The sequence below is a fragment of the Protopterus annectens genome, chromosome 1.part1 (assembly GCF_019279795.1).
Source record: "Protopterus annectens isolate FY-2018-M chromosome 1.part1, PAN1.0, whole genome shotgun sequence".
Classification (NCBI taxonomy): Eukaryota; Metazoa; Chordata; order Ceratodontiformes; family Protopteridae; genus Protopterus; species Protopterus annectens.
This window is the reverse complement of record NC_056726.1, coordinates 52,573,665-52,593,887: the sequence shown is the minus strand read 5'-3', so window position 1 is coordinate 52,593,887 and position 20,223 is coordinate 52,573,665. Positions and strand designations below refer to the sequence as shown.

The 20,223-nt window shown below is 41.2% G+C and overlaps 1 protein-coding gene across 1 annotated transcript in view; it reads left to right on the top strand.

Annotated features, from left to right (window-relative positions):
* Positions 1–223: 223 nt before the first annotated feature.
* The window catches only part of ERICH1 (glutamate rich 1), a 1,253,926-nt gene continuing 1,233,926 nt past the window's right edge, over positions 224–20,223 (top strand). The window contains exons 1-2 of the mRNA XM_044086751.1: positions 224–304; positions 403–459. Of these exons, the coding sequence (XP_043942686.1) occupies positions 441–459 (19 nt within the window). The 5' untranslated portion in view covers positions 224–304; positions 403–440. The remainder of the gene's footprint in view (positions 305–402; positions 460–20,223) is intronic.

Below are 20,223 nucleotides of genomic sequence, written 5' to 3'. Positions count from 1 at the left end.
AGGTTATGTTTAGGACCAGTGGTGAATGAATTTATATAAATTATGAGCTGATGCTATTGGTTCTATGCACTTGATATTCCCGACGCGGTTTCCGTGCTGTTAAATCCCTCACCACCGCTCTAGAAATGAAAACCTACTCAATAAAAACGATACTATTGACGCATGCGCACTGGGAAGGCAGACAACGGTGCCATGTTGATGTGCACAGCAGTTGCTACTTCAGCAACACGAACAAGGCGGGACTACTGGTGATTCCGGGAACCAATGAAGAATTGGAAACCTAAAAGGGCCGTCCGTCCGAAAAGTAAAGTTGGCACTCATTGGGCAAACTTGCTTCTCAAAAATAATTGACTTGTTTCCTAGTGAACGTACAGTTGTTGATTATTTTTAATTTAATTTCAGCATGGATCAGTACTGATGTATGAAGTGGATTCAGTGAAATGTCGGAGAAGCACGGTGGTGAGTAATTATCGGTGCTTGTCATGTTTTCACAAAGCCTGGACCTGATCTTCTTGATGGGTTGATCTTTGCAAGTGCAGATAATAAAGTTCAACTTTGCAGCTAAAGAAATTGAACTACGTTAACTGTAAATGTTGCAACTGCGTTTATAAAGGTGCAGACAGTCTAGTAACAGAAATAGCATTGTTGTAAACGGTGTTCTGGTTGGTGCATGCGATGCGACTGTCCGGCTTGCATTCTTTGCGGAAGCAGCATACATTGTTTATCTTTGCTGCTTCTGTGAATGAAAAACGAGAGTGGCATTTTACCTTGGTAGATGATACAATCAAAAAGCTGTATCACTTCCAGAATTGTAATACAGTTGAACGTATTGCCCTCAAAAATCCAAGACATGGCCAAACGGTAGTAGCAATACAGGCCCTACATGGGAACACTGTATAGATAAATAATGCTCACCTATCAAGGTAGTTGAATTGGGTGATTCAGATTCAATATATCTGTAATGTTTGGCATTATTAAGCGATTTTAAGTTAAGGTTTCGGAGATATTACTTAGCAGTGCAAAAGTTTCAGAAGAAGTTGAGGAAACTGTTTTGCTCTTAAAATAACCAGACCTCGTTTGATGATATGGGCTATTGCCAGCATAGCTAGCTGGAGTTTTGTGAAGAGTGATATCATGTGAATATCAAACTGATGTGTACAAGATGCTTGTGTTACAAATGTATTAGAACTGTATGGCATTTTAATATCAAACTGATTTGTACAGATGTGTATGTTGCAAATGTATTAGAACTCTATGGCATTTGAATATCAAAATGTATTTGCAAAGTTGCTACTGTTGAAAAATGTTTCAACAGTGGGTCCTGCTGGACAGGAAGGAACTGTACATGCAGGTAGTAACTGATTACATGTATATACTGTAACTGAGAGTACTGGAAGGGCAGAGGTTAAAAGTAAGGGACATGTAAATTGGCTGTTAAACCATTGACTTTTTAGGTCTGGAAGAAGCCATTGTTTATTAGCATCAGTAAAAAAGAGGGAAAGCACTGTGATGGTTTCTTGGCCTCAGGCCTGCCATAAACAATAGAAAATCTCTAAATATGCATTTTTTACATGTCTATGGTAAATTCTTCTCTCAACTTCAAAAGGGGATAGTGTGGAAACCTAAATTCAGGTGACCAGATGAGGCCATTCTGCTAGCCCTGAAGTAATATTTTTTATATAATACAGGGAGTAATCACCAAGTATTCTGTTTAGGAGCCTGACTAGAAAGACTGCTCATGCATTTAATTTTGCCTTGCTCAAATAAGTTATTAGGGAACAGTAATTTCTTTTAGATCAGTCAGGAATATATATCAATATTTGTTTACTTTTTTTTGTATTTGTCTGAGTCTGTCCATCAGTATTACTTTTTTAATATATCCTGTGACGTGAACTCTGTGGTTTGCTGCAAATATACATTAGTATTTTCATGTTCTTTTATTATTTATTAAATATATTTAAAACTTTTATTGTGGCTGGTCCTTTTAGAAAATAACCTTTGAGAGTGCTTATATTTATTTCCTGAAGGCCTAGCTGTCTTGGTCAAGTACTACCATTTGTATTAGTATTGATATTACAGAGTATAACTGGACACTCTTTTTAAGGGCCTTGGAGTAGCAGATTGTGGAGTGTCTGGTGGCAGTGATAACTACCTTATACTCTGGGCAGAAGGGGACATAGCAGGTAAATCTGTGAAAGCCTTTCCCAGGTGAGTGTGTGTGTGTGTGTGTGTGTGTGTGTGTGTGTGTGTGTGTGTGTGTGTGTGTGCGCGTGCGCGCATCAGCTACTTGGAGCAGGGACATGAAGCACTGGTTTCACATTTCACATAGAAGGTGCTAGAGGATTTGGCTTGGATACTCAGCTGAGGACTTAACCGTATAGCTTTGCTAGTGGGGAGACGTATTGGGACCCTGGATGGAGACAGACATAAAAACAAATCAAGACCCTGGGCTGACTGGGTTCCCTGTGTACTCTTAAGGGAAATTGTACTTGATGCAGAGAACTACATCTGAAATACTGTGTATATCCATTTGTATTCCAAGTAAACATCCCTCTCTAGGGTCAGTGGTGAGGATTCAGGCTCCTTGATTACTGGCCCAGTGTGGGGACGTCGTCCCTCCTTTCTGACCTAGATGTAGTATTGCAGTACACTGAGTGTTTGCAAAATAAAAAAGCTGATGTCAAGGTTATTCTAAGATATGGTAGTTGAATTCTTGGCGATATCCACTTAAGAGCTAATATTTATGCAGTTGTCTGAAATACAATTTGACTGTTCTGCTTCATTTGCATCTGTGCTGAAAAAGCACAATTTTGTTTCTAAGCCACATACTCTGTGGTGTGTAGTGCTTTGTTCTTGTAACGCCACAAAAATAGACTGTGGTTTGATGTCTGTGATGTAATAAATGTGGGGCTAATAGAATGGCAAATTACTGAATATATTGTCACTAGAAGTATGCTATTTGGACTGATTCTTTAGATAGTAAGTAGAGATCTTTTTGCAGTCCATAAATGTTGTAAGATTTGTTGTCTGTTTAAATTCCAAAGTACCCAATGTTGAGAATATTTGTAGTGTATATTTAGTGAATGTTCCAACCTTGATGTTAAAAGTTTACCTCAGTTTTTCAGCAGTTGCATGTAAAGCGGCAGAATTCTTAGCACACGCATTAATGTACTTTTGAATGATTATCTATGAAAATTGTATATCAGAGTGTATGTGCTGTATCTTTAAGAAGCATATCAAGGACTGATTGTGCACATATACATACCGGGGACGTGCTGTTCCCAGTGTCATTTTGAGACTGCAGCCAGAGAGTGAGCATGTATGATTTCAGTAGTTAAATTAAGTTAAAGTTAGTAAACTTCTTTTGTGATGTTTGTATATAATAAAGCTGCTTGAACAGAACCCACAAAGACTCTTCGATTGCATCCAAAGTAGGAGAGTGACATGGTGTCAGAATTGGGATTCTAGAGAATGATATTCAGAGCCATGATGTGCAGAGGTGACAGTGAAGGTAAACTAGAAGAAATGAGCGCGGAAATGAGCCAGAAAAGAATCAAAGGTAATGAGAATTCGCACAAACTGCTTATTTTATAAAAAAGATAAAACTGAGCATTACAAGGGCACAGGCTGCATTATTAAACAAGTAAGAGGCACAAAAGGCTTATTAACTAAGCAAAATGTTTACGATTAAGATATTTGATGAAACGATTTATCAGAAAAGCAAAAAGAGTATGTTTAAAGCAAAATGAGTATGCCTGAGGCAAAACAGGTATGTTTAGAGTAAAATGAGCACAAGAAAAGTACAATGGGCATGAAAAGAGAGTAAATGAGCAAAACAAATATAATAATGGGAAAAAAGGCACATTTAAGCATAAGTAAAGCAATGTGACTGCATGTTTTTTGGCAAAATGCTGTGTTTTCGCATAACTACAACTTTATATTGTATCAAGGGCATAAATAGTTATTTTAAGTATTTCAAAGTGTGTAAAAGTGCTTGCAGTGTGTGCTTATTACTGTGCATGTATTCTGAAGAGTTTTTGTATGCAAGTGCAACTATTTCAAGTATAGCCATTTCGAAAAGTTTGTTGTTTGTGTCTATTCGCAAAATCTTTCTTGCACTGTAAAGAATTGCCTAGCAAGGTAACACCATTTTGGGGAAATTTCAGTGTGCTCTGTACTGTTTATTCACAAAGTGGAATTACTTTGAAATGTTCATAGGACCATAGGAAGTTACTAGGCTATTGGCCCTGAAGCCTTTTATAGGCCTAGCCAAGAGTTTAGTCCATGTTTAGACAAGTCAAAACCCAAAGCCCCTGTCCACCAGGGACACGGGTGGAATCCCAGGGGTGTATTTTCTGTTTCCCATCCATTTATCTGCTTGACGTGGAGAGGGATTCTGTTCCACAGATGGGAGGAGTCTCTGGGACACATCTGTCCCACCAACAAGTCCTTTTGTTATCGGAGGTTGAGGTTATGTTTGGATTACTCAAGTGGAGTTTGACTTGCGGATATGCAGCTGTCCCATCAATGTGGGGTCTGAGATTGCTTTGTATGCCAGACAGTCACCTCTGAGGAGTCTGTATGAAGGGAAGCCCATCTGTGTAAGGTAGATGTCTGAGGCCCTGGATTGTCCCGGTGAGGAACCCCTGTGGTCTCTCCATCTGCTGCATGTGCTTTGTAAGGTACATGCTGAAAGGTGTGTTGTGCTCAATAATTGGCCTTATAAGGGAAGAATACAGTGATGTTATGACCTTCTTGTCCCTGGATGGGATACCCTCACTTATGAGGTGGGCCACGTAGAAATCTTTCCATACAACAGAAGCAACGTGGTGGTCAAAAGTCAGGTTGCTATCAACCTGGGTATCCAAATCCCTCACTACTGATTGTTATTGATGTGGGATGTCACTCTCCCCAAAGGGGATGATGATGATGCATTTTTTGGAATTCAGCTTGAGGCCATATTTCTGGGACCAGTCATTTGTTTGGGTGAGACCCTCTTGGAGGACGTCCACATCACTTGGAGAATTGATGACCACTCCCAGCTTGCTGTCATCTGAAAACTTGGTCAGCCATAGCCCACTGGATTTGGCCTGCACCTCATAGAAGTATATCCTGAATAACAGAGGCCCCAAGACTGATCCCTGGGGTACGCTGCTTGTTACGGGTCTACTGCTTGAGGTGGCTTTCTCTGTTTTGATTAGGTGGGTTCTATCAGTGAGTAGGTTTGCTACCAATATGTTTCTGACTCTGAGCTTCTCTTGCCCAGTTCATTCACATCGTGCAGTTATTTAAAATGTTTCTTACACTGATAAGAGGTGATTTCTTGCAATACAGCAACTTCAAGAGTATTCGCAAAGATCAGTTATACAGAAGCTTGTGCTATTGGGCAAAGTCACAGATGCGCACACACACATATGCCAGTATGTGTTCGTGCTTATTTGCAGAAACCTTCACTGGTATGTGTTAATATGGAAGATGGATTTTGAAAACCCTTACCACTTGTATTTGATCAGAATATTGCAGAGAATTGGGAAAAAATTGACAAAACTATGATGTTTTTATATAACCAGCTTATTCTGACCAAGATGCATGCACCAGGGCTTTCATTTTGCTAAACCTAGCAGGGTCAGAGGCCATTGAAAGAGTGTTTATCTGTGTATGCACCAGCAGTATATGAGGGAGAAGGTGAAAATCGTCATATTGTACAAGTATCAAGTGATGACCCAGAGTGTCTGAAGTACAGATTTAGAGAAATGTGTAACCCCCAGACAAATATTACATTAAAGAGGCATTTGTTTTACACGAGAGATCAGAAACTAGGGAAACGTTTGCAGCTTATATTACTGACCTGAGAAACAAAGCAAACATGCCAGTTTGGTGACTTAAAAGATGAGTTAATAAAAGACAGCCTCATGTGGTATTAATAGTGCTGCTGTGAGAGAGATTTTTGCTTCGTGGGGCTCCAGAGCAAATGTAGATAGCATGCAATACGTGGCAAACAGAAGTAAGCCTAAGCACATGGCAGCAACAACCCCTGCTGGTTCACCAGAGAAACTGTGTAGTTTTCCAGCAAGTTCTAAGACTAGTTCAGTTAAAGGAGCATGCCCAGTACAGTACAAACTTGAATTGGTAAAACCCAAGTCCAGCTTTATTGTTAACTGTTAAGTCCAGCTTTATTGTTAACTGTTGGCAACTGTGGTGCCAATCATGAGTCTAGAAGAGAGAAATGCTTAGCATTTGGTCAGCAATGTCACAAGTGGAAAAAAAAATGGAACCATTTTCAAAAATTTTGCAAATCAAGTAAATCCCACATAGTTGTAGAGGTCACACAAAAAAGCAAATTTATCAAGTAGGGTTGCAGCAGTCTACTTTCTATATGTAGATGGTGTATCAGTGATTGGTGAAAGAGATGATGTAGTGAATTTCTTGGCAAAGAGTGAAGTGTTTTTGTACAGTCCGGATCAATGGTAAATCCACAGAGCTTAAAGTAGACACTGGTTTAAAGTGTATTTATCAGCAGACACGTTTGCAAAGGTGAGAACTAATGAACAACACAATGTTGCCAGTAATGCAAAACTTGTTGCTTATGGAAATGAAGAAATTCAAACCGAAGGCTCAGTGATGCTTTCATGTTGTCTGGTTGAGAACTGTTGCAGCTTGTTATTCGCTTGTTGTTCTATGTAGTCCGAAGACCAGTACTGTCATTATTGGGTCTCAAAAGACAGTTTAAGAATGAATCTGCTTTCTTTTACCAAAGAAGTTCATCACATAAGTGCATAGTCTAGTTCCAATTTTTCTGAAGCCATTTTCTCAGAGTATGCTGATGTTTTCGATGACAAGGTGGGCAAACTTCCAGTTGTGTATTCCATGAAGTTAGACCCTGAGGTCACTCAGTAGTCAGACCAGCAAGAAAAGTTCCGATAGCTATGCAAGGTAAAGTCAAAGCTCAGTTGGATAAAATGGTACAGCAAGGTGTAATTTGTTAGAGAACCAACTGAATGGGTGTTCTCCATGGTAGCAACTCACAAAAAAGGCTCAGACGAAATCAGAATATGTATTGACCAAAGAGATCCGAACAAAGCATTGAAGAGGCTGCTTCATCCAATGTGCACAGTCAGAGGTCGCAGCTGTAATACCAAATGCCACTTGTGTTTTCTGTCTTGGATGCAAAAAGTTCATTTTGGCAAGTGATGCTTGATCACAAATCCTCATTACTAACTACTTTTGGTACCCCGTTTGGTAGATAGATTCCTAAGGATGCCATTTGGAATAAATTCTGCAAGTTAAGTCTTCCAGCATGCAATGGACCAAATTTTTTGGGTTACCCTTGTGCCATAATAGTAGATGATTTATTAGTTGGAGGCAATGGTGAATCAGAGCACGACAGAAAACTGAAAAGAGTTCTAGACAGTGCACGTGAAGTAAACTTGAAGATCAGTCATCTAAAGTGCAAATTTAGAATGCGAGAAGTTACATATGTAGGTCATTTATTTACCAGTACTGACTTGAGACCAGACCCAACCAAGGAAGCAGCTATTCTTGGTGTCAGCACCAAATAAAGTTCAAGCTCTACAGCATCTCCTAAGCATGGTCAACTGTTTAGGCAAGTTTATACCAGACTTTGTTGAGCTGACAGCACCTTTAAGAGCTTATGCGCAAAAATGTTGCATGGTCATGGTTAGAACAGCACAGCACCAGAAAGCATTTGAAGACCTTAAGCAGAAAATTGCTGCCCTACCTACATTAAGATGCTGTGATGTAAATAATCCAGTCACTCTTTGTCGTAATGCTTCAAAATTTGGTCTTGGCACTGTTGACGGCAACCTCTCTTTTGATCACCACATTGCCACTGTGGTCAGAAAGTCCCTCTGTGGTACATCTGATTACTAAGAGTTTTGCATTCAGGAAGAAAGAGGCCATTGCCTCTCTCTACTCTTCCTTTATTAGGCCATTCATTGAGTACAAAGCCCCATTTGGAATGTAGCTCACTAGACACCTGCAACAACTGGAGAGGCCACAAAACTACCTCACAAGGAGGATCCTAGGCCTTAGACACTTGTCCTACATGGACAGACTCAAAAAACTCCAACTATTCTCTGTCTCATATCGCCTACTTAGAGGCGATATCTGCGTGATTTACAGAGACATGTCTTACCCAGCTCTATTAGAAGTGCTACATCCTAAAGAAAACCCAATCCCTCTGCACCACACAGTCCAGAGAACTCAACCTCATTACCACAGTCAACAGAACATACTGGAGGGACAGGTTTACAACTGGGAGACTGCCAATGCTATGGAATAGACTTCCCATACATGTCAAGCAGAGCGCCACACTGGCCCTCTTAAAGAGAAATCTTGATGAGTGGATGGGAAGTAGAAAATTCACCCCGGGGGTCACTTCAGTGGCTCTACTCGACAGAGGCACTGGGAACCAAGGTCGGGTGGCATGATGTCAGGGTAGTCCTATGGGCTAGGCTTGTAAAGGTTTCATGGTCATTAGCCTAGTGCACACCTATGAACCTAAGAGGGCAGACAGCCTGTGCATCTAGACCACTTGGCAAACTGAAATGCAGTATGCTCAAATCAAGTAAACATGCAAATATTATTGCCAAAAGTTCTAAGTTTCATAATTTTTATCTTATGGTCGAGCTAGTCAGATAGATAGAAACTGACCACCAACCTCTAGTTACTATTCCGAAGAAGACTATGCATTCACATCCAGCAAGATTACAAAGAATGATGCTCAAATTGCAAAAGTACAACTTCAAAATGGACTATACAAAAGGCAAACTACTTTATTTGGCTGATAGCCTATCCAGATTGCCCAGAAATACGACAAAAGAGAATTTTGACTTTGACGTGAGGGCAGTGTGTACTTTTCTCTACCACTAGACTTGATGAGCTGAGAGGTCACAGAAAGACTGATCCAATTTTGCAAAAGCTCAACCACTACATTAATGTTGGATGGCCGTCAAGCAGTCTAGTATACCATCTGAAGTGCAAACCCATTTTCCTTACAGAGATGAAATGTTGATGATGGAAGATGGCATTATTTTCAAAGGTTCTAAAATTGTTTCTGCTTCCTTACAAGAATATATCTAGGTTTTGAATTGTGGTCACCCAGGTTCCACATCTACTAAGAGAAGAGCAAAATAACTAGTATCATTACTGAAAGGCATTGATCAAGTACTTTCTTCTTGTTCAGTATGCAATAGTACTAAACCACATTTGCAAAGAGAACCACTTCAGCCAAGTCAAGTTCCTGAACTACCTTGGTCAGCAGTAGCCACTGATATCTTCGAGTGGGACAATCAACACTAGTTAGTACTGGTAGACTCTTATTTGAATTGGTTTGAGATTGACTTAATCTGACATCCAGTACTGTTATTACTAAAGTTGAAATGTAATTTCCCAGTCCATGGTAGTCCACACACAGTTATTTCTGACAATGGTACTCAATTTACTAGTCAGTTGTTTCAGAAATTTGCAAGAGAATGGGACTTCATACATGTTACTAGCAGTCCTGAATATCAACCATCAAATGGACTAGCTGAATGTGCAGTGCAGAGTGCAAAGCAGATACTTGAAAGGTTAAAGCGTGACAATATGCAGCAGAGACAAAACAATTGCTTGAAAGGTTAAAGCGTGACAATACCAATGTCTTTTTGAATATACTTAATCTCAGAAACGTACCCTGTGATGATATACTTGGCTCACCTGCTCAAAGACTTCTATCTAGGCAAACCAGAATGATGCTACCCATTAGTTCCAGTTTATTGAGGCCTAGAGCTAAGAACAACAGAACCATCAAGGCTCAATAATTGAAGAAGCGTTCTATCCAGAAGTCCAGTTATGATAAATCAAGCAGATTTCTTTGTCTGTTGAGGGAAGGTGAGACGGTGAAGATACAAACGGCGAAAGGTTTCGACCGGATCGGTCAAGTTACAGGTATATGTGCCGAGCTGAGATCTTACCTTGTAGAATCTGAGGATATGGAGTATAGGAGAAATCGTAGGCATCTTCTTTCTGTACCAGAATCTTCATTGCAGCATTGTTCCTGTGATACAGACTCTAGATCTCGGAGCGAACCAGACTTTTTGTTCCCATGGAGTGTTTCAACCTCTACTTCCATTTCTGAGGATCTTCCAAATACTCCCAAGGTTGAACATTCTGTAGAGACAGTGTCAGTTGCCAAACTTAATTCCCAGTTTTATGCTACACAATATGGTCAAATTTCCAGGCCCAGTGTGAAATCCACAGCAACACGGACATAACTGTGTATACAGTGGATATAAAAAAGTTTACACACCCCCCTGTTAAAATGCCAGGTTTTTGTGATATAAAAAAAACAAGACCACAATAAATCATTTCAACATTTTTCCCACCTTTAATGTGACCTACAACCTGTACAATTCAATTGAAAAACAAAACAATCTGTTAGGGGAAAAAATATAAAAAACGTACAATATGCTGGTTGCATAAGTTTGCACACCCTTAAACTAATATTTTGTTGAAGCACCTTTTGATTTAATTACAGCATTCAGTCTTCTTTGGTAGGAGTCTGTCATCATGGCACATCTTGACTTGGCAACATTTGCTCACTCTTCCTTGCAAAAGCGCTCCAAATCTGTCCGATTGCGAGGGCATCTCTTTTGCATAGCTCTCCACGTCACCCCACATATTTTCTATTGGATTTAGGCCTGGGCTCTGGCTGGGCCACTCCAAAACTTTAATTTTCTTCTGGTGAAGAGACTGTTTTTTATTGACTCGATGTATGCTTGGAGTCATTGTCATGTTGAAAGGTGAAATTCCTCTTCAGCTTTCTAACAGACACCTGAAGGTTTGGGGCCAAAAGTGACTGGTATTTGGAACTGTTCATAATTCCCTCCACCTTGACTAAAGCCCCAGTTCCAGCTGAAGAAAAGCAACCCAAAAGTATGATACTGCCACCACTATGCTTCACCATGGGGATGGTGTTCTTTTGTTGATGTGATGTGTTGTTTTTGTGCCAAACGTACCTTTTGGAATTGTGGCCAAAAGGTTAAGCCTTGGTTTCATCAGATCATAACCCATTTTCCCACATGCTTTTCACAGACTTGATGTATTGTTTCGGAAATTTTAGCCGGGCCTGGGTGTTTTTCTGTGTAAGAAAAGGCTTGCACTGTATTGCAACCCTACCCCATAGTCCAGACATATGGAGAATATGGGAGATTGTTGTCACACGTGGTACCCAACCAGTACGTGCTAGAAATTCCTGCAGCTCCTTCACTGTTACTGTAGGTGCCCAGTTTTCGTCTTGTCTTTTCATCAGTTTTGGAGGGATGTCCAGTTCTTTGCAACGTCACTGTAGTTCGATATTGTCTCCACTTTTTGATGACTGTCTTCACTGTGTTCCATGGTATATCCAATGCTGTGGAAATTTTTTTTGTACCCTTCTCCTGACTAATATGTTTCAACAATGAGATCCCTTCAATGCTTTGTAAGCTCTCTGTGAACCATGGCTTTTGCTGTAGCAGGCAACTTGAGTAAATGTCAGGAAAATCGTACTAGGACAGCTGAACTTTATTTGTGGTTAATCAGAGTCTCTTTAATTTGATGGCAGGTGTGTACCCAAGAAGACTGAATGCTGTAATTTAAAACAAAAGGTGATTCAACAAAGTATTAGTTTAAGGGTGTGTAGAATTATGCAACCAGTGTATTGTACGTTTTTTATTTTTTATATATTTCCCCCTAACAGATTTGTTTTTTAATTGAATTGTACAGGTTATAAGTCACATTAAAGGTGGGAAAAAGTTTTGAAATAATTTGTCATGTCATGTTTTTGTATCACAAAAAAACTGGCATTTTAACAGGGGTGTGTAAACTTTTTATATCCACTGTATGTATCTAGCCTTGTATAATTGCATGATAAAGAACTACTTGTATTATCTGCATGCCAAATAGATTCGTAACGTTGCATGATCTATTTCTCAGAGAAGGAGGATGTAGATCAGAGTGCATGTGCTGTATCTTACAAGGACTGAATATGGACATGTGCCATTTTGAGAGTGCAGCCAGAGAGTGAACATGCATGATCGCAGTAGTTAGTTTGTATACAAGTTATTTAAGTTAGTAAACTTCTATTGTGATGCGTTTGTAATTAACAAAGTTGCTTGAACAGAACCCACGAAGACTCTTCCAAAGTAGGAGAGCGACAAAAATCATGTGCATTTTTCCAGAAGGAGACCAGAATATGTTGCTAGCAGTCTTAAACGCAACTTTTCCCATTATTCCAAAGGCATAAAGGTGATTTTAATTGTGATTTGCTATTTGTTTTACATTCATCACATAACTTACTCCTATACCATGATAAGCCTCCATACGTATTATCTGGCTAAAAATATTTCCTCCTGCATGTTCTAAGATCTGCATGATTTGCAGTACCGCTGAATTATCTTGCACAGGAATTCTAATCACAAACTCCTAAAATATGCAGTCATTTCCGATTGTTGGTGCTGGTGTTCTGGAAAGTTATATCATAAACCTCAACTCCACTTATATTAATTTAGGCCACTTTTCAATAAATGTGTATGCATTTGTGATGGTCACGTTTCTAGGAGTCCACTGTTTACTTTTCTCAGCATGCAGTGGTATGCTGTACACATCACCTAACATCAATATTAGATCAGGTATCTCCAAATATATAGGGTTTGTAAAGCAGGTAACCTTCATTAGTACTTCAGGATAGCGCAATGCTTTCTTCTCTTAGGAAGGCACGATGTCCTTCATGGATGCATCTGCAGTCATAACAAATGGGTTGTCCTGTCGTCAGGCAGCCCTTCGGTCGGCCGGATTCCAAAGTCTGGGTCCGGCTGATGTCGCACTTCACCCGACGTCATCTCTGCTGGTCTTGGGTATAAAGGCATCAGCCGGCGCCATTTTCCTCAGTCTTTCTTGCCGTGGCGCTCAAGCAGAAGCTGTTCGCAAGTGCCGGTCGGTCAGATCCAGAGATTACTACTACCGAATACTACTTCGAAGACTTCTAAAAGCTAAGTACCCCGTTGGGGACTCTTTCTTGTCTCGGCCGATGTCAGAAAAAGTCAATAACTGTTTAACTTGTGGGAAACAAATACCTCATAAAGATTTCCACTCATACTGTTTGCCTTGTTTAGGCCCAGACCACGACGTAGCAGCCTGTTCGGCCTGTGCTTCCTTCAACCGAGCGCTTAGGCGGTCGGAGTTTGCTGAACAGTTTTTCGGCTCAGATTTTGCGTACATTATGCCGTCGGATCCTCCGACTACCCAAATTGTTAAAAAACGCAAAGAAAAAGACCGACACTCGCGGTCCGCGGTTTCGGCCGAAACCACGGTTAAGCAAGCCGCGAGTGTCTCTGTTTCGGCTGAAACCGAGAAAACTGGTCAATCTTCAGCCGAATCCATGACTACTACTGAGGCTGCTGCTACCTTACCTGAATCAGCCTCAGAAATTTTGCCTACAACTGTGGTTCCTAGTGATTTATCAGACACCATCCCCTTGGATGTCTCTACCCCAGCACGTGGTGCTGCTAGGCCTCCTGCAGCCATGTCTATTAAGGCCTTTGCCAGGGCTAAAGCAGCCAAATCTGCTAAATCAGTGCCTGTTAAACCCCCCTCAATCAGGCCCACTTCTAGTTCACAAATGCTTACTCTTATCCTTAATTAGGGGATCCCAATCTCACCCAGACAGGGCCTCTCAGCCCCCAGAAAAGAGACCTAGAGCAGAGCCCCCCGAGCCTGTGTCCTCTGATGATTCTGCGGATGACTCAGACATTACAGACCAGCCAGAGGCTCCTTTTTCCAATTATGAAGATTCCGATGCTGAAGAATCCATTCCAGCTGCCTCTCCACCAGAGGAATTCTCCTTTGGGGAAACCTTACATGCCATGAGAGAACAATTCCAATGGCAGGGACAAGATTTCTCAGATTCAAGAAAAGGCTTAGGACTTTTCTGCACTTACCACAACATAGGCCCTTAGCTATACCTCCTGTCCTGTCTGTTGTGGACGATGCATTTAATGATGTCTGCACTGCACCTGATTCTTTACCTCCAGCCCCTGCCAAACCAGATAGATTTTACAGGGTGCCAGACACTCATCACCACCTATACAAGGCCCCTCTTGCAGACCCCGAAACTATATCCCAGGGGCCTAAGGCAGTAGCCTCGACCACAGCAAAAACCCTATTCCCTCTGAAAGGGAATCCAGGTCCTTAGAGAGATGGGGAAAAAGTCTACACCTCTGCTACTCTCTCAGCTAGAGCTTTAAACTGTCAGTTTCACATGATCCAATACCAAGAGTTTATGCTTGATCAGTTAATTAAAAAGCTGTCCTCTGAATCTTTAGATAAGAAATATGTATTAGAAATGGTGAATAACATCCAACAGGTTAGTAACCATTCCTTAAAATGTGGCTATGATGCACTGGAGGCTTCATTTAGATCAGCCATGACTGGCACAGTGATAAGAAGGCATGCATGGTTGAAAGAACAGGTCTTACGGATCATGTTAAAGCTAAGCTATTGGATGCTCCTATGGATAAGGCCAGTCTATTTGGGGAACCTGCCCAGCAGGTAATGAAGAAAATGGAAGAGAAGGCAAAATCTGTACAAACAGTTAAAGATTTCCTACAGGTTCAGCCCCCAAGGTTTAGCAGGAACTGGCCTGCCAAAAATTGGTCCTTTCCTGACTCCACAAGATCACAAAGGGGCAGGAACAGGCGCTCTAGGGGCAGAAATCAATCCAGAGGAGGTGCCTACAGAGGACGACAGTGGCAAGGCAATAACCGAGGCACAGACACAACCACTGCCACTGCAACAGGACAATCACAGTGACTTGGTTCTGACTCCGCCTACCAGGGAGCATAGCAGCACCATTAGGCGGAAAGTAAGCCTTATTCTCGAAAAATTGGCACTACATCACAAAAGACAAGTGGATTTTGCAAACCATAGACCAAGGCTACGGTTCCACTTCCACACTTTACCAGTAAAGAGGAATGCCAAACCTGCCCCAAATCAAAAATAGAAGCCCTGCACCAGATAGCGGAATTAACAAAGATGAGAGCTGTGGAAAGAGTACCAATAACAGAACAGGGCAAAGGATTCTACTCCAGACTCTTCCTAGTACCAAGAAAAGAAAAACTGGAGACCTATTCTCGACCTGTCCATCTTAAACACATACATCATTGTCCCAAAATTCAAAATGCTGACCCTACAGCAACTTCCTCCCATGCTGGGCAAGGAGTGTTGGCTGGTAACTCTAGATCTCAAGGAGGCATACCTGCACGTCCCCATTCGACCAAATTGCAGAAGATACCTCAGATTTCTTGCAGGATCAGAGCATTATCAATTCTCAGCATTGCCCTTTGGCTTATCTACTGCCCAGAGTATTCACAAAATGCCTGGCATCAGTAATCGCTCACTGCAGAGTACAGGGAATCCAAATTTATCCATACCTGGACGACTGCCTGTTACAAGCGGACAACAAAAGCAAGCTGACAACAGATTTACAAAGGGTCATTTACTTGCTACAAGCCCTGGGATACACAGTCAATTTACAAAAGTCAAGGCTGATACCATCCCAGACAAGAACTTTCTTAGGCGAATTGGACACAGTAAAACAAATGGCATTCCTAACTGCAGAAAAACAAAAAGAGCTCCCTCTTTACTTCTTGGCATTAACAAAGCAGAACAAACTAACAGCAAGAAAAGTTCTGCAGGCCTTGGGCTTCATGGCATCATGCATAATCTTGGTCCCACATGCCAGACTGCATATGAGAAAGTTACAGTGGTACCTAAATTTTATGGTCTCAACAGAGGCACAGCTTAGAAACAGAAATACCACTAATCCCATGCTTAAAACAGGAGTTCCTATGGTGGGCTCAGGCATGCCAGTCAAACCCAGGCCTACCCTTCCACAACTTCCGAGCAAGCCAAACCATCACAACGGACGCCTCAGACCTAGGATGGGGGGCACACATGCTGGACAAATGCGTACAAGGACTGTGGACTCAGGACTAGCTGCACCTGCATATAAACCAAAAAGAGATGCTGGCAGTAAAACTGGCAATTCTAAAATTCAGACCATTCCTCAAAGAAGGCCATTTGATAAGGACAGACAACACCACAGTCATGTGGTACATCAACAAACAGGGAGGCACTCATTCATACCCCCTATGCAGAATGACTTTGGACCTTTGGAATCTGGTTACAACATCCAGTTACAGGCAATATTTGTACCGGGAAAAGAGAACACCCTAGCAGACATTTTAAGCAGAACCACCTCGGATGCTCACGAATGGATGCTACACCCGGACATCTTCAAGGCCATTACAAAGAAATGGGGAATGCCACAAATAGATCTATTCGCTTCCCCACAAAATCACCAGCTCAAAAAATTCTGCACAAGGACATTCCACCCACTTGCATGGAAGGTGGACTCTCTATCCTTCAGCTGGAAAGGCCTGACAGCATATGCATTTCCACCTCTTCCCTTGATGCACAAGGTACTACTGAAAATCAAAGAGGAACGTCCAAGGATAATTCTGATAGCCCCGAACTGGCCAAGACAACACTGGTACCCATTGCTAAGGAGCATGTCTCGGGAGAAAATGTGGTCAATACCCCTGATGCCTCTGATGTTAACTCAGAACAACTACAGCATCATACATCCAAACCTAAAAACCTTGCAACTGACTGCCTGGAACATCACATAGCAGTAACTAACCCAGACCTTTCACAAAGGGTTAAAGACATTATCCTTGAAGCCCGCAGACCTTCAACAAGAAGGAACTATGCAGGAAAATGGAAAAGGTTCGTCATTTGGAGTACTGAAAGAGGTAAAGATGTGTCGAACATAGATATTGCTAACATTCTGGAGTACTTGGCAGAGCTTCTACATACAGGCCTGTCCTATTCCTCCATCAAGATACATGCATCAGCTATCTCAGCAGAATACAGCTTTGATCCTCCTGTCTTTTCACATCCTCTACTCAGGCAGTTCCTCAGAAAGATCAAGAATGTAAAACCTCCTAGGAAACCACCATTACCAGCATGGGACTTGAATTTTGTACTAGAAAAATTGACACTCCCTCCGTTTGAACCAGCAGCAACAGCAGATCTACAACACCTGTCATGGAAAACTGCTTTCCTACTGGCTATTACTTCAGCAAGGAGGGTTTCGGAACTACAGGCCTTAATGGCAGTGCAACCCTTCCTAATCTTCCATCAAGATAGGGTGTCCATGAGAACTAATCCTACATTTATGCCTAAGGTGGTATCCAGAGTGTCTTTAAACCAGGCAATCCACCTACCTACCTTCTTTCCCAACCCACAAAACAGAGGTGAAAGAATGCTGCATACCTTGGATGTACATAGACAGTTACACTACTACCTGGACAGAACCAAAAGTAACAGAAAAACTGACCAGCTCTTTGTAGCCTATGCAACAGGAAGGGAAGGAAAAGCAATTTCCAAACAGACAATCTCCGAATGGATAGGAAATTGCATAAGATTCTGTTACTCCTACCATGGAAAACCAGTTCCACAGAACATAAGACCTCATTCTACAAGGGCTACAGCCACTACCACAGCCTTCTTAAGAGGAGTGGCAACCAAGGACATTATTGAGGCGGCTACTTGGACCTCCGTGCATACATTTGCCAAGCATTATAATTTACCTCTATATTCTAGATCCCGAGCAGGGTTTGCCACTGCTGTACTGCAAGGGATCCTGACTACACCATAATTTTATTCCCCTCCCTAGTTTGGCTATGGTATTCTACCCATTTGTTATGACTGCAGATGCATCCATGAAGGACAGTACAGTTTTGTACCTACCATAAATGTAGATGTCCGAACTGGATAGCATCTGCAGTCAGGATTACCCTCCCTCCTTCCCCTCTGTGGTACTCCTAGGGTATTTACCCTACTAATAGCTAGCTGGGGGGGGGGGAGTCTCTTATGGTGTATTTGTTTGTATATATGTACATACATGTTTATTTTTTGTGCTTGCCTTCTACTATTTTGGAAACATTGGCATTTATCCAAAATTTAGCTTTCCAAGAGGGCAATTGGCATCTGGGGCAAGAAACACTGAGGAAAATGGCGTCGGCTAATGCCTTTATACCCGAAGACCAGCAGAGATGATGTCGGGTGAAGTGCGACATCAGCCGAAGCCGGACCCAGACTTTGGAATCCGGCCGACCGAAGGGCTGCCTGACGACAGGACAACCCATTTGTTATGACTGCAGATGCTATCCAGTTCGGACATCTACATTTATGGTAGGTACAAAACTGTACTTTTTAATGCTTGCTGGAACAGAGCATCTAGCTACACGTGTACTAATTTAGTGTCTCACAATATTTGTTAATGAAATCATTCTGTAATAAGCTTACCAGTTTATGTATGCTCTCACTGGGTTTGACAACGTTTATAAAGGTCTTTTAGTTTTAGTAAACAGATTACTCCTTGTCACTGTTTTTCTTTACATTATTTATTTTTTTTTTATCTATTTTTTGCTAAGGTAACTCCAGTGGACAAACCGTCCCTTTTCGTGTTCAAGCCAGGAACACTGTCTGGTTTCTTAGATTCACACAGTAGACAGATGAAGATGGAGGGATTCTAAATCTGTAACCTGGCCACATATGACTATATAATGTCCTGGAATTTGGACATATATTTCTGGCAGTCTTTTACTGCATTTTATATTTGATAATCAAAGTTTGAAGCTTGAAAGGAAGTTTTGTTGTTTGACGTACTGTTTCATTGCAATAGTATTGATCTAAGATTTGTAGGATTCATTCTTTACAGGTAAAAATCAACTTTGCAATAATTTTAGAAGATAATTTCTTTCAAGAAAATTTAGAATGGACATGTGTTACCCATTTTTGGAAATTTTATGATAGCATTTCAGACTGTATGATGTGAGGTGTGGTTTGACGTTCTACTTTTTATCAGACCTGGTTTACAGTGCCCCAGGCTATGTGAGATCTGCTAATTTTCAGAGATCTTCATGCTACATGACATTATTCTGGGAGATCTTCCGTTAAATTAAATCTCTGACACTGGATTGTCTCATTGTACCCAACTCCCAAAGTGGAACACCTATGAATATTTTACATTTGTGCAGTGTACTGTGAAACTGTAGTATGTGAAGGTACTTTTAACCCTTGCAGACTACATCTGTTTTCTTTGTAGCTGAGCACCCTTGGAATTAGTATATTTAAGTAGGGGTATGTAGGTGAAAAAAAAAATTTGGGTGTTGCCCACAAGTTTGTCAGCTGTGTGTTTTGGCAAGATTGATTAATTGAACTTGCTGTCTCTGGGTTATGCCTCAACGTTTTATAGTGAGTCTCCGTATACCAGACACCTGAAAATGTTGTCAGGTGTTTGAAAGGTTAAAGTCTGTCCTACTTTTTCCTCTTTAGTATTGCAGGTAATGTGATCAGGTGGATGACATAGTAGGTGTTAAAAGGTTGCGATGTCAGTATTTATTTGTTCTCATCTGAGTTTTTTCCACAGTTAGGTTATTTTGATATTGGTCCGAAAATGATTCCAGTAGTTGCTATGAATGTTGTAGAGAAAAGGTTCTCTAGCTGTTACAGTCAGCCTGTCTCAAACCACAGGAAAAAAACCCCACAGAAAAATACTTAATTTCTTCCAGGTATCAATAAAAGTAGTGGACTTTCCTATACTAAATCTCTGCACCCGACACACCAACATTTATTGGTTATTATACAACAACCCCCCCCCCGCCATTAACATTCCAAAACGTGCACGCTGATTGGTCAGCATGCCTGTTGTAAATCAGACTTGTACTAATGGAAAAAGGTCCGGTCGCCCATACTTTTTCCATTAGTATGTCTTTTTTTTTTTTTGTATTGGACAGCAACGGAGAACGGAAGATCTCCGTTGCTGTTATCTCGCTATGTTAAAACAAGTTTAACATAGTGAGATAGCTTAAAAAAAGCAACGGAGAAAGGAAGATTATCTTTTTTTTTTTAAGCCATCTCACTATGTTAAATTCTTTTAACATAGCTAGACATGTTTTTAAAAGCAACAGAGATCTTCCTTTCTCCGTTGCTTCCACACACAGCTCTGATGTACAGCGTAACCATACGCATGCGCAGTACATCAGAACTGCTGCAGAATACTGGACAGCTGTGGAAGGGCAGCAAGGAGGCATTGTACAATGCCATTATTTAAGAAAA